Raw genomic sequence first — 15745 nt, forward strand, 5'->3', positions numbered from 1 at the left:
TCCCTGGGGCTCTCATTCAGAGAGCACATTGATGAAAAATATCAGGTACTAGATATCAGCATAACAAAAGCACTGCCAGATCCAAGCAAACAGCCACCAGCATGAAACCATCACCCAGCAGAGCCCTCAGAGTTGTGGGCACCTTGTGGTCGGTGCCCTTCAGCATATTGTGATGATGATTTTTTGCCTTTTGCTGTTATAGAATCACAGGATGGTTTGGGCTGGAAGGACCTTCAAGACCAATCTGTTCCACCCCTCTGCTATGGGCAGGGACACCTTCCACTAGTCCAGGTGGCTCCAAGCCCTGTCCAACCTGGCCTTGAACACTTCCAGGGATGAAGCAACCACTGCTGCTTTTGGACAACCTGTGCCAGTGCCTCAGCAGCCTCACAGGAAAGAATTTCTTCCTCATACCTAACCTAAACCTGCCCTGTCTCAGTTTGAGGCCATTCCCCTTTGTCCTATCTCTCCAAACCTTTGTCAAATGTCCCTCCCCACCTCTCTTGGAGCCCCTTTAGGTCCTAACCTAAACCTGCCCTGTCTCAGTTTGAGGCCATTCCCCTTTGTCCTATCTCTCCAAACCTTTGTCAAATGTCCCTCCCCACCTCTCTTGGAGCCCCTTTAGGTATTGGAAGGGGCTATAAGGTCTCCCTAGAGCCATTTTGCTGCTTAGATGAATGAAGAATCCTGTTGTGCATCAATCCTGTTTTGACCTGGGCACAGAGGAGGCCAGTGAAATCATTAAAGATTTATTCCTGACAAAACCAATTAGCCCTGGCTGCACAGCACTTAGCCACATGACAAATTCCTTACTCATGCAATTGGCACCCAGAAATTACCCACAGCAGCAGCAGCCCAGGCAGGGTGAGGCTGGTTGTGATGGGCTGTACCAAGACCCACTGAGTACTCAGGTCACATCAGTCACCAAAATCACTGGAGAAGAGAATTCACATCGTTTGGATGAATGCAGAATTCCAGATCTTGCCCACCAGGAAGCTACTGAAGAAGTTAATTTCAACCACATGATTAAGCACAGCATGTTTGGGCCTGTTGGAGGCCCCAGGACTAAATGATTACTTAAGGCATTTATTATACTTACCTTTCCCCCATATCAACTTCGGAACATAAAAAAAAAACCAAAACCCAACTAAAACATATAAACAAATATTTTGTATAAAATACTCAGTTAATCTAAGGAGAAAACTGCAATTCTTATTTGGCATTAAAGGCAAGAAGTGTGCAAAGTTTTTTCCTTTGGAAATGATCTTTCTCATTTTAACCCATCTTACAGAAATTTAAACACTAACTGAAATAATAGTTCTTGAAGTTATCTGAACAGTAACACTTGTGCTTGTGTTTCCTCCAAGGATCTTGCCAGGCAGCCACAGGAAGCTGCCAAAAACACTTCTGCACTGTTATTTCAAATTTGGGTTATGACCAATGCCAGATGATGAATTCCCATGCAGGAACATCCTTAAAAATCTGACATCTTGGTGCTAAAGAGACTTGGCATGTCTGGGGCAGAGTTTACTCCTCTGAACTTACACTCAGGTCTGCACACACACTTTAATTTTCAGGGTTATAGTGAACCCTCTGTTCTCCTGACTTATGAACCTGCACAGACATCAAAGCAGTCAGCAGGTTTAATTAGACACTTAATTATAGATCAGGGTGGTAAGGAATGCATTTGGGAAATAAAAACATGATTTTCAAACCCAGCTGAACACCAGAAAGCAGAGTAACATTGGCAGAATGTCAGTGCACCATATCCTTCTTCGTAAAAACAGTGTTTGGGTTTGAGCTTTGGGTTTGGTGGGTTGGGTTGTGTTTATTTTTACCAAAATAGATTCTAGCTATTTCTAGCTCTCAGGTCTGGCACATGTAGCACCTTTCAGAGCTGAAACAGGATCTGTACACACACTCAAAGATGCTTTGTACACCCACTTTTCACTTGGCTGAATGTGTGAGGAAACACACTTGACAGCACACACAGGCCCAGGGAGTGATACAGAAATGCACCACAGAAAACTTTAACTGCCAGATGTTTCCCTTTCCCAGGTTTTGCTGTTCCAGTTTTTCCCTTCCCTACTTGGCTGAAGAGGAAACACACTTGACAGCACACACAGGCCCAGGGAGTGATACAGAAATGCACCACAGAAAACTTTAACTGCCAGATGTTTCCCTTTCCCAGGTTTTGCTGTTCCAGTTTTTCCCTTCCCTTCATTGCAAAAAACAGAGCTACACACACTTCTATAGCCAAGCAAGTGCAAAAAGTACAACTGTGAGCATAACTGTGCCGAGGAAACACACTTGACAGCACACACAGGCCCAGGGAGTGATACAGAAATGCACCACAGAAAACTTTAACTGCCAGATGTTTCCCTTTCCCAGGTTTTGCTGTTCCAGTTTTTCCCTTCCCTTCATTGCAAAAAACAGAGCTACACACACTTCTATAGCCAAGCAAGTGCAAAAAGTACAACTGTGAGCATAACTGTGCCAATAAACACAGTAAAACCAGCAAATCCCAAACATTCATCATCTGGAATAATTGTTTTATGCTCCAGCACTAAACTGTAAGGATTATAAAGTATCGATAGAATTATAAAATGGGTTGAGTTGGGAGAACCTTAAGCTCATCTCATTCCACCCCCTGCCATGGGCAGGGACACCTTCCCCTAGCCCAGGTTGCTCCAAGTCCCATCCAACCTGGCCTGGAATACTCCTGGATGGAGGAACCACAGCTTCTCTGGGCAACCTGTGCCAGAGCCTCAGCACCTCACAGGGGAGAATTTCCTCCTCATATTAATCTAATCCAGTTTGCTCTTCCCCTTTTCTGATTCATCCTGTCATTCCCTAGGAAAGGGAAGAACTGAAGGTGTTTAGAACTTTCCCTTCCCATGTTCTCTTCCTTTCATAAAGTAACTTCAATTATGCATTTTCTCCATTGCTGTTTGTAACTTCTCTGCCTGTTTTCATTTCTGGCTACATATTACTTTCATATGCAGCTCCATGAACACGGTTTACGCCCTCCACCAGAATAATTGAATTATTATTAAATAAAACAGCTCTCTGTTATTTAAGGTCCTATGTCAGTTTCCAAAATAATGGCTGGGAATCATCCAACTGCAATTATGTTCTACCTACCTAAATTCTCTTTGTAGTTTTAATTAAAATCCATTACCCACTATGATTTCACCTCCTATTTTAAGTTCTTGTACAGCACTGGTTAAAGGAAAAAAAATAAAGAATTATCTCTGGAAAGCAATTACTCCTTTTTGTGGACTTAAAAATGAGGATTAGATACTTTCAGTTTATCCCAATATGCGATGAGAGAGTTCTGTAATCTCTAAAATTATCTTTAAAATGAGATACATTGTCTTAAAGGTAAAAAAAATGGGAAACTTGGGAGTATTTTATCACTTGTTCCTGGTACAGGTAAGGAATTGTATGGTAATGTAAGTCAGAGATAGATGTATGTCCTTGAACAATGACAAATGAAATAGAAACGTGGGGTGAACACCTAAGATTTGCTGCAATAACTAAGCAGCTGACAAATGCCATAAGAAATAAGAGTCTGAGGAGAAGCAATGTACATCCCCAGGATGATTAGGCAGATTATTAATAAATGAGGGTGACATTGCAGCTAAAGAGAAAAAAAATAATGGAAAAGCATTGGTAATGCAGAGTATTTTGGGGCAGAATGTTAACGCTTTTCACTGGAATAAAATCTAGTTGTTTTTAAGGTTCTTTTCAATCTCAGCAGATTTCTAAGCAAGTTCAGGTAATTATCCCTGAGCACCAAAATCAGAGAGACTCTTAAACCTGTCTTATTAAAGTTATTAGCACTGATTTTGCTCTTTCTTCTCTCTAGGCATTCAGTGAAATCAGCACCCAATCCTTGCAAGAATTCTAAGAAAATCGACCTGATGCTTCCAGTTGTTCAGGTAATTCCAAGGGGAAGCTTAATCAGCAGAGAGCATCTCACCACAGAGAGCAAGCACAGGCAAGGCCAGAACTCTCCCCTGGTTTGGGAGAGCCTCAGAGAACTGATCATAGAATCAGAGAAACAACTGGGTGGGAAAAGACCTCCAAGATCATCAAGTCCAACCCTACTGTGATTACTAGACCATGGCATTAAGTGCCACATCCAGTCTCATCTTGAAAACCTCCAGGGATGGTGAATCCACCACCTCCCTGGCCAGCACATTCCAATGTCTGATCACTCTCTCCCTAAAAAATCTCTTCCTAATATCCAACCTAACCCTCCCCTGGCAGAGCTTGAGTCTGTGCCCTCTTGTCCTGCTGCTGGGTGCCTGGGAGAAGAGACCAACCCCCACCTGACTCCAACCTCCTGTCATGGAGTTGCAGAGGGTGATGAGGTCTCCCCTGAGCCTCCTCTTCTCCAGGCTGAACACCCCCAGCTCCCTCAGCCTCTCCTCATGGCACTTGTGCTCCAGTCCCTTCCCCAGCCGCGTTGCTCTTCTCTGGACCTGCTCCAGCCCCTCAATGTCCCTCCTGAACTGAGGGGCCCAGAACTGAGCACAGGATTCAAGGTGTGCCCTCACCAGCGACAAGTATAGGCAGAGAATCACCTCCCTGGTCCTGCTGACCACGCTGCTCCTGATCCAGGCCAGGATGCCATTGACCTTCTTGGCCACCTGAGCACACTGCTGGCTCCTGGTCAGCTTCCTGGCTATCCAAACCCTTGTCACCCTTGGAGAGCATCTTCAGTGCAGATGAGTGACAGCTGAACAAGTCACATTACAAACCTGTGCAAACTTTATTGCAGAGCTCAGGGCAGGTGTTTCATGCAGCTCCAAGTAATAGCCCAAAAGGGAAAACTTTGTATTAACAATTGTCTTCTCCAATTCCAGTACACAATGATGTTCTGAGGGATAATTTGTTCCTAAGGAGTCCTCAGTAACTCTGTGGAATCAAAATGAGTGATAAAAGGTATTTTCAAACATAAACATTCTACTTTTTTCCCTCTGAGAGTAGGTAAGTTGCCCTCTCACAAATATAGAGATATGCCCAGGAATTTGTGACTGAAATATCAAACCCATCAAGATGGAGTTACCCCAACACTACTCACTTCAGCCCAAGAAGCTGCTTCAGGTTTTATCAATGTGGTAGAGACAGTAATTGTCATCTTAATTTCAAAATTTGATCCTCCACAGTGCGACCAGAGATTCTCCAAAAGCACAGCCTGATGCAGAACTGTGACCTGTTGTCGTGGTTTAACCCCAGGCAGCCACCAAACCCCACACAGCTGCTTCTTCACTCCCCCACTGATGGGATGGGGGAGAGAATCAGAAGGGTAAAAGCTAGAAAAAATCATGGGTTGAGATAAAGACAGTTTAATAGAGAAAGCAAAAGCTGAACACACACAAGCAAAGCAAAACAAGGAATTAATCCACTGCTTCCCATGGGCAGGAGGTGTTGAGCATCTCCCGGAGAGCAGGGACCATCATGGGTAATGTTTCCTTGGGAAGACAATTGTCACCACTCCAAACATCCTCTCTTTCTCCTTCTTCCTCCCACTTTATATACTGAGCACGATGTCCTATGGTATGGAATATCCCTTTGGTCAGTTTGGGTCACCTGTCCCAGCTGTGTTTCCCCCCAAGTTGCCAAGTACCCCCAACTTTCTTGCCAGTGTTGGAAGCAGCAAAGGCCTTGGCTCTGTGTGAGCTCTGCTCAGCAACAACAAAAACATCTCTGCATTATCAACCCTGTGCCCTGCACAAATCCTAAACACAGCCCCATCCTAGCCACTGGGAAGAAAGTTAACTCCAGTGCAAACCAGCACACCTGTGCAACTCCAAAGTTCCACTAATGTAATGGATCCTAATGTATTTTAATTACTCCCCGAGATATTTCCCCAACCTGAAAGCTGAACCCACTCAAACACTCCTAATGTGATGGTTTTGCTCACAGAACTACCCAAACCACTGCAGAGCTGTTCCACATATGTTGCTTAGTTTGTAATCACCAAAAAGGTGAAGCTGGTCACACACACTTGCACAAAACTGGAGGTTGAATATGGATGGAAGAGATTTGAAATGAAATTTTGAATGTTTTTCACGTGTTCAGGTAAGTGTTTAAATAAAAAAACCAATCACCCTCGTTTCTAGGATCAATAATTTATTTCTTTTTTTTATTTTTACAGTTTGCAATTTGTTACAGGAGAAGAAACACTTGCTAATGGAAGTGACATGGTTTTGAACCATTTTCCAAGGTAATGGAAAAAGTTAAGCATATTCCCTAGTATGCACATGGATGACTAAGCTGCCAATATTAAATCAGTTTAAGCAAGTGCAGTCCCTATTTAATCCTTGTATAAATTAATTTTAGGACTCTCCTTCTCCTACAGGAAGACTAAATTGTAGCATCTAATGTTTTTCTCCTTTATCCTGAAGTCTCAATCTTTGCTCTCTCTACTTATCTATCTGCAAACAAGTCAGACTAGTGACCAAAGCCAAAGCCACAGAAGTGGATTCTGTGCCAAGGTTCCTTTTATTCCTGGTGATCTACTCAGTTCCCTACTGTCCCAAAAGGAAACAAAAGACTCCCAGTTTTCTGAAAACCAGATTCTCTGCATGACAGTGCATTGCATTGCCACAGGATGGGCCACAGTGGATGTTCTCCTAGCAAAACAAATCAGGTAACTAACAAGGTACAAAGAATTAGAAATGAACTCGGTAAAAATGCTTCTAACATTTTCCCAATGGTATAGTAACTAGAATCCTACTTTCCTTCCACAAAAAATAGATATATTTTTTTATAAATACATTTTAATACAGACAATTCTGCTTCTATGCCAAAAAAAAAAAAAAAAAAAGAGGTCAATGTCACATTCAAACAGGTTTGCTGGGTGTAGTAAGATACAAGCAGACATCACAGCAGGCATGAACACAGGGATTGGAGAGAGGCTACAGACACACCAACACCATTTCACCCACTGGGTCACACAGACTGGTGACACAGAAAACAACTGAGCTGCAACATGAGACCCTAGAGCATCACACTCCTTGGATATCCCAAATATTCCCATGTATACAAAATGATATGAACTGTCAATGACAATTAATCATGTTCATTTAATGTTCATATTGAACCATTTCTATAAGCTTAGGTAGTGTTTATCCTGGGGGTAGTGAAAACAAAACAAAACAACAGGTCTCAGCTGCCTCAGGCTCAAGAAAAAATGCATTTACACTTACCATGGCCTTAAAGCTCTTGGGTCCAAATAGCTGAAATTAATTCTTTTCCTCTCCTTTTCCCCCTCACCCTCATTTTCCCCCCCAAAGAGTCAATGCACAGAAACCTGCTCAGCTTTTGTGCCATACATACAGTTCTAGCTGTTCCCCCACAAACGATAGAAATAATCTCTATAGTTTCCTTCCTAACCAGAGCTAATTAAAACTGAGCTGTTAACCATCTTTTTCAGGTTATGAATAATTAATAGAGCATTTTTATAATACTTATTAAGTACAACAGTTGGATATTAGCATTTTCTTACCTTAAATAGCCCCAAAAGAAAAAAATCTCTGCATGACTAAGAGTTCCCTTCAACTTTTATCAGGAAGATTGGAATTGAGGATTTATGGGTCAATATGGAACATTATTTCTCCATCTACTCTAAGAGCCTTTTCTCAGGCTGGGGGGATTTGAAAGTTGGCAGCCTGGAGGTTTCACACACAGCCAACCACTGTGATACCCCACACAAGAAGTGGCAAATGGAGCATCCTATGACCTGCTCAAACATGAGATGCCCAGAGAGATTCTGAGCAAGAACTAAACCCCAACACTTTGTTTTCAGGCCTGAAGAGGAAGGGTGGATCCTTCAGTTATTTCATCTATGTCACCACATAGAGGAGAATTCACAGAAACAATTTTGCCTTTTGCCACTGATGTGAGAACAAAGTTTCTAGAATTTAAACCACAGTTGATGTGTTAATTTTCAAAATAAATTGTTCTCTCCCTGCCATGGAAGTGTGAATTATTAGAGCATGCAGCAATGTATCACACCAATGTATTAGTGCTGCTTTTCTTTAAGACCTGACACTTAGAGAACTCCAAAACTGACAAAGGGAAGAAATGTGTTGAGTTATAATTTCCTTGAAAGAATGTGTTGAGCTGTAATTTCCCTGTCTCTCATCAAAATTATGTCACTATTAGTACTCACATACTTAGCTTCTTTTTCCAAGATTAAGTCATTTGGTAAAGCACACACATAATCCTGTCTTATGACAGGAAACAGCCAGGCATTATTAGCAGGTAATCTTGGTTAGCTCTTGGATGTTTTCTTTCACTTTCACAAAATCAGATCCCAAACTGCCAGGTTGGCTCCTTAAAAACAGAGCTGCAGTGCTAATTAATGTTTGAAATGAGATCAAGGAAGAAAATACAAGAATTCCTTTTCCAGAGTTAATATTGGGTTATTTTGTAGAGGAATTTCCAAAGTAAACCCAAAATGACGAATATCAAAATACAAAATTATAAGTACTCAAGAAGACTAACCAATTCTTCTGTGAACAATGTTGCTAAGATTTGACTTTCAACTGGTTCCCAATAAGAATCAGCTGCCAACTAAAGGGGAAAAAAAATGTGGGTTTCACTTTCCAACTGAGCTGGGAGCTCTGGGCTCCCTCTCAGATGGAAGTTGAAGCTGTTGGATGCTGTACAAAGAGTGGGTTTTGACATTAAATTTTGTAGGTAATTTCTGATGCAAAAACCAGGATAGAAGTGGTATTAGAACAACAACTCTACAGCAACAGGTTTGAAGAAACATTCTTCTAGTGCTGCTTATGTGCCTCATGTCAACACCACATGTGACACTGCTGCATGAACAGGTGGAAAAGGAACTGAACCTCTTCCTGGGACAGCAATTCCCACATGTCTGTAAAGATTGTGGATGTAGATGACCTTAAAAAATGCTAACAAAGAGTTTCCAAGCAGAGCAGAGATATAACAGTGATAACTGCTGCACTGGAACACAGAAAATAGCAACTTCATTATTCTTCCCACAGAAAGTTTTGTTGTTTGCTGTGGTTTAAGAATCAGGATTTGTTCTTTAAAGCAAACTCTGGGGACTTTATAAAAGAGGAAAATCCCTCCAACTGCAAACTAAAGTTAAAATAGGTTGAAAGTGATTTGATTGAAAATGTCCAATCTTTGTTTAAGGTTAAAAATGTTCCTAATAATATAAGACAACAAAATGACTCAGTGAAGTGTCTCCTATATGATTCACACTACTAGCCTGGAATTATTACCCATAGACTCTGAATTACCAGATTTCAGGAGATCAGCAGCAGATAGTTCATCCTCTTGTGTTTAACCTCCAACCTGCCCTGAAATGCAGAGTCAATACAACACCACACTGTGCTCCTGGGAACAAGGTGACTTTCTCTTGGTTCTTTTACAAGGGGCACGTCTACCACTCAAGTTTCCATTGATTACAGCAATATTTTCAGGGAATTACTCTTTTTTTTTTAATATAAGTCCAAAGTCTTATAAGGAGGGAGCATAAAAAAGGAGCAGAACATGACTGTTGGAGGTGACAACAATGTGCTGTACAGAGAGGAAATTCCCTTTGGTGACCCAAGAGTCCACACCACAGGACAACTGATCTCACCAGAACAGGCTGAGATGTGTATTTCCATATTAAATATATGACTGGCAATTCTGGGCAAGTACCATTCCTAAAAGTCTTTTAAAAATCCTATGAACAGCAGGTGAGAGTTGAAAAATACCCCCAGAAAACCCTGTACAGGGTTATTTGTTAACTATAAACACACACGTTCTCTTCTGTCTCCAAACTGACATATTTTCTCCTTCAAGGGTTGAAACAAATTCATAAGTCCTTCAACCTGCACGATGTCATTGGATAGATAGAGAGTTTAACAGCCCTGATGCAAAAATAAAGGTGGTGGTGGGAGGGACATAGACTTTTTTAATCTATTTTCATTTTTAGGAATTACTGTGCTATAACATTGATGATCAGTAGCTCAGAGCATTGTACAAATCATGAGGAGATTCTCTGTGTCTCTCAACCCAATCAGTCAGCCATGGGCTAGTTCTACGAGTTCATCCACTACAGACAAAAAAGTAGTGATAAATACAAGTCTCACTGTGATAAGAATTACTATGAGCTACTAGTTGTGTAAATTCAGTGAACTTTATGTGGGTTTGTAGCTATCAAGCTTCATAAAAACTCTGTGCTGTACCCTAAACTCATTGCATTTCCTTTAGAAAACTGCATCCTCTCTCAGAAGTCAAGAAAGCCAAGCCAAGTACAAATGGTGACACATTTAACAGCGACCACAACCCCAACAAGAGCACAAAAAAAAAAAAAAAACACCTCCCTGTTTGTAGGCTACACCTGGAACGATTTGTAGTCCTGTTTGACATAGGCTGCGACTAGAAAGATGCTTATCACGACTGGAAATGGTATCTTATAAAAAGTAGTACAATCACACCTATCTGAGGCTAACATAGAATGTTCCACTTCAACTCACAGAATTAGACATGGAGACATCAAGTATTTATAGAAATATCTACAAACTGCAACTGCCTTTTATTTTACTCTTTGAAAGTACCAGTGAACCGACCTTGAAGTAGGGGTTTCATGACAACAGGCCACCTCATGCTAGTTCAGCCTTGGTGTTGCTACTCCTTGGGTAAAATTGGTCTTAAATTTCTTCCAGAGTCTGAAGAGAGAGCTCTTGCTAAATTTTTTGCTGTGCCTTCAAGTTCTACATTATTAGACTTGACTGTTTCACCTGTATTAATTATCGATGTGAAATATCTTTAACAAAGGGAAAAACACTGTCATAACATCCTTTAAATGCAGACAGAAATAGAAAATTAGGAATTTCACACTCTCCAGCTGCCCTAGACAAATGAAAGCATTGCTCTAACAAGCAGTGCTGAAGCCCTTATCTTAGAATTGAGCAGAGGTGAAAGGAGATTGACATGGAAAATGTGTAGCATGAATAGGCTGAATGTTAGCCATGTAAAAATGTTAAATAAAGCTAAAATCCTTCCGTTTTTCCTGATTATTCTGCAAAACCTGAAATTAATGCAAGGTACTCATGAAGGGTCATAGACCCACAATGCTATTTTACCTTCATCTGAAATGTAAAAGGACAATACCCAATTAAAACAGCTCTGGCATTGAACTCCTGGTCTTCATGGTGAGTTTCAGCACTTCCAGGATTAAACAGAACATGACATAGAAGGACCAAAACTAAAGGATGAAATCCTTATGGAAGGAACCAATCTAAAGATGAAACTTGCCTTTGTGAGATGCTATGCTTGACATTTTTTAACTGGATGGACAAGTTAAATTTGCCTTCGAAGCATTCACAAAGAGAAACAACCAACCAAACCTCTGCCTTTGCATCCATCCACTCACATGGTGCCTCTGATTACACTCTTTGGGAAAGCAATCACATCCTAAAAGATACTTGAGGGCAAGAACATAAATTCACAGAATTAGGGCAAAGTCCCCCAGGTCCCACAAGGCCATTTTCATAGCAGACACTGAAAGAAATTAGGGAAGTGGTATCCAAAGACCGTTTAGCTTAAAGTTCTGAAGAACTGGGTCTGCTTCAAAGCTCAAAAGAGAAGAAACCAGCAAATTTAGTCATGAAACTCCTACTGTGGCAAAGAGTCCTTGGTTTGTGGATCCTTGTCCAGTTGACATTGCAGGCAACAGAACCGAAGGTGTTGGTATCCCTGACGACTTCCATAGGAAAGGGGAGGCCAGCGCAGGTTTGGCCGTTTGTCCTGCGCTCAAGGTCCTCCACTGTATGAATAATCTGCCTTGTTGTGCATCACGAGCTTGTTGTCTACAAAGTAGAAACTGTCCGACTGTGTCTCATAGGGATGAAGGATCATCTCTCGAACTGTGGGGGTGGAAAAGGGAAAACAAGCAAAATTAATGGAGCCACACAGCAGCTCTGCTGAGCCAACGCTCGGCGCTGGGTTCCAGCAATGTTTCATAGCTTAGACAGCAGCAAACTCTCAGGTGAAAAACCAAAACCTAAATGGGAACCTGCCCAAACCATTCACTGGGAGTATCTTTAAACAACTCATAATCATGGAATCACAGAACCAGGGAATCATTCACGTTGGAAAAGCCCTCTAAGATCATCAAGTCCAACCATTAACCCAACACTGCCACATTCACTACTAAACCATGTCCCCAAATGCCATATCCAGATGTTTTTTGAACACTTCCAGGGATGAAAAATATTCATAATCCAAATATATTAAGGCACCATACAAAGGGTAAATGGTCCACCTAACCTCAAAACAAGATCACATTAGAGTTTGGCTTGGGTTTTTTGTTTTGTTTTTAAAAATGGGATCAAACAGCAAACTAGATTTGGTCTGGTCTGACAACAAGTAGGCAGCAGTGCCTCGCTGTGTTTTCCCCAGCCTGTAACATCAGTGCTGACATACACAATTAAGGGTTGTAAAGAACAAGATCACACAGATTTAGTGCTCATGCTATTGTGTCTTGGGCAAGAGGAGAGGAAATAAAAGTTATGTTCACACTAAAACCTCTCAATATAGCACATCAAACATTAAGACAGAACATAACATTTAAGTCATCCACTTCTTGGATGTCTTTTTCATCCTGTTTTTTGGTTGTTTTATAACGCAATTATCATTTTTCTCCCTGGTACTGAAGCTTCCCTTTTATGAATTCAAAAAAAACCAAGCAACTGTCTGGTGGGTGATGAGATATGTGCTACTAGGAAACAAAATCAGTGTTAGCACAGATAGAAAGTATGAATTATCCTACCCAACCCACTCTCTACCGGCAGCTCTAAGAAAGGGCTCCCCCAAATAACCTCAGATGAATATCATGGTGTGGTAACCCAGAAATTAAAGTGAAGCTTACTGAGATCCTCCGAGAGCTGGGGGAATTCATAGATGTGCTCACAGGTATTTTTACTGCTGGGGATGCAGAAGCCAAATTCAAAATCAAAACTCTTCAGGAGCTGATCGCGGAAGTAGTGTCGCTCGATCATACGGAAATTATTGATGGGCTTGTCCCCTACTGTGAATTCCACCCTGGAAAAGAAAGGTAAGATTGATGTGAGCTTTCTTGCTTAAATGAGATTTGCATCATTCACGAAAGGTAGAACAGAGCTCTGATCAAAAAAAGGCAAAAATATAAAGCAACGGCACTAACCAAATTATCATGTCCTCTTTTCCTTAAAGCACTCTCTACAGGGACACAACAATATTAGATAGGTACACAGAGGTTGTACTGCATTTTAATTAATTTTAGTCAAAAAAGAGACAAGCAAAACAATTGTTTAGGTGTCACATTTTGGAGTGGTTTACCAAAGGCTGCAGCAGTGCTATCAGCCACAGCAAAGGTCATTCTGGCACATAAAGCATCAAACCTGATTTCATCATTTCACATCTATCTGTGGATTAATGTTTTCTGGAGAGTGAAATGTGGAAGCTGCAGACACATCTGCTGAAGGTGACAGAGCCTCTGACGAACTATAATGCACAGAAAAGAGCTGGAATATAGAATCATGGAGTGGTTTGGGTGGGAAAGGACCTTGAAGATCATCTCATTCCACTCCCTGCCATGGGCAGAGACACCTTCCACTACATCAGGTTGTCCAAACTCCATCCAACTTGGTATTGAACATTTACAGGGATGGGGCATCCACAGCTGCTCTGGGCAACCTGTGCCAGTGCCTCATCACCCTCACAGGGAAGAGTTTCTCCCCAATATCCAAGCTAACCCTGCCCTCTGGCAGTGTGAAGCCATTGCCCCTTCTCCTGTTACTCCAGACCCTTTTCCAAATTCCGTCTCCAACTCTCTTGTATCTTTAGGTATTGGAAGGTCCACTAAGGTATCCCTGGAGCCTCCTCTTCTCTGGGTAGTCTTCCCACCTTATTTTACCCCTTTTAGCATCAATCTCTCCACCACCAGGTCTATCCTGAGGTAACTAAACAACCTAAAGGGATGGAGAAAGCAAAGCATCCAGCAAAGAGTCTTGGAGACCCTCCTAACAACAAAAGATCCCTATTAAATCAGCTTCCTGACAGGATCAAGATGGAAGAGCCATTTTTTGTAAGACTTCAGTTGCTTCCTGTACTAGGACAAGTAGCAGAGGGGCAGCTACTTACGTGGCTCCCACTTGTCGCAGTCTGAGAAAGGCTGGGGTGAACTGATAGCGAACAAAGCGTCCGGCGTTGGGGTCAACGTCCTTCCTGTCATTGTGCTCACGCTCTGCAAAAGCACAAAGTGAACTCCATCAGAGTGGTCTGAGAAACAGAACCTCAGTGAAAATACTGGTGATCAAGTTGTTGAGTAACCTAAGCCAGGAAACCGCTCTGAGGAAGCCTGATGGTGAGCTCACCCTCCTCCTGTCCTCTCCAAGGCATCCACTCCTGGTCACTTGGAGATGGGATATTGCAAGATGGACCTTTGGTTTGAGTCATCACTTCTCTTCTGCAGTGATTTACTGCTTCTGCCTCTGATCAGGACTGCAGAGTGACCCTGAACAAGCCACTTGCCCTTAGTGTGCATCATTCACTAGCTCTAAGCTACAGAAAATTTCCTCTCAACTACAGGGAGATGGGGAAGGTGCTTGATCGCGTAAAGAACTGTTACCTTGGGGTTTTATTACCACTGACAACAGGTAACACTCGGAGGGTTACAAGTAACACCTAAAAATTAAGAAGGAAAAGTGAATTTTAGTTTTGTCTAATTTGCCTAATTGACAACGTTTCTCCCTTTTGGAAACACCATTTTCCTGACTCCTGGATGAAATATGTTAGATGAACAGCTAAACTATGTACAGGGGGGCACAAGCTGATAAACAGCCAAGAAACAACCACACGGTGATCTCCTGCTCCTCCTCCTCCGCTTCTGTTTACAACATCCATCTGTCCTTTCCCATCACAGATGGCAACCATAAGAGCACAGCAGCAGTGAGCTCTGCTCACAGTGTTGGTACAAAGAAACACCTGAAAAACATTTCTGTCTCAAGCTGGGACTCCAGCCCTCCTGCAGCTGAGAGCATCTCCTGTTTGGGGGGAAATGTCTGGAGTAAAAGGAGTGGGAAAAGGCAAAGGGAAGCAGACACCAGCATCTGTTTGTGCATTTTGTGTGTGCACTCACCTGAGGCTGCTGGCTTGGTGATTTCAAACAAGACTGTGCCAGATTCCATGTCCCGGATTTTGAACCTGGTGAAGTCTATCTTGTAAACATTTTCCTCTGGAGTGCACAAATAATCTGCAGAGGAAAGCAAATTTAAATGAAGGCTACCCTGAAATACCAGGAATTTCTGGCTGTTCTCTGGAGGCCAAATGAGCAGTGAGAGCAGCCCAAAGGCATCCCCATGACTGCCTGTTTTAATCTAAAACTCATGTCACTGAAGACATTCTTGGTTCTGAATGCTCACACTGTCCTGCTGGGACAGGGAAAAGGTTTCTTTCCCCCAGTACTTAGAGGTCATCACCTTTTCCCAACCCTGTGCCAGGAACTTCTGCACCCATTTCCTCTGGGGGTATTGAGACTAGTCAGCACCTCCATCAAATCCCAGCCTTTCCAGTGTAAGAGGCTTTGCCTGTTTTAAAAACTGCCCTGTGGCAGAATGCAAGTGCTAAGCAGCTTTGGGAGCACTAAGCTGACTGCACTTAACTGGAACAGGAGTGTCCTCCCTGGTGCCACCTCCCTGCTCCAACCTTCTGCAGACAA

At 42.2% G+C, this 15745-nt stretch overlaps 1 protein-coding gene across 1 annotated transcript; it reads right to left on the reverse strand.

Moving 5' to 3' along the window:
• Positions 1-11799: 11799 nt before the first annotated feature.
• UNC119 (unc-119 homolog (C. elegans)) lies at positions 11800-15343 on the reverse strand (the record flags this gene model as incomplete). Its single annotated transcript, XM_009073469.1, has 4 exons — positions 11800-11912; positions 12917-13089; positions 14170-14272; positions 15167-15343. Coding segments are annotated over 4 exons (566 nt in total), but the record flags the coding sequence as incomplete, so codon positions are not given.
• Positions 15344-15745: the final 402 nt, after the last annotated feature.

The sequence above is a fragment of the Acanthisitta chloris genome, unplaced genomic scaffold (genome assembly GCF_000695815.1).
Source record: "Acanthisitta chloris isolate BGI_N310 unplaced genomic scaffold, ASM69581v1 scaffold7244, whole genome shotgun sequence".
NCBI classification, from domain to species: Eukaryota; Metazoa; Chordata; class Aves; order Passeriformes; family Acanthisittidae; genus Acanthisitta; species Acanthisitta chloris.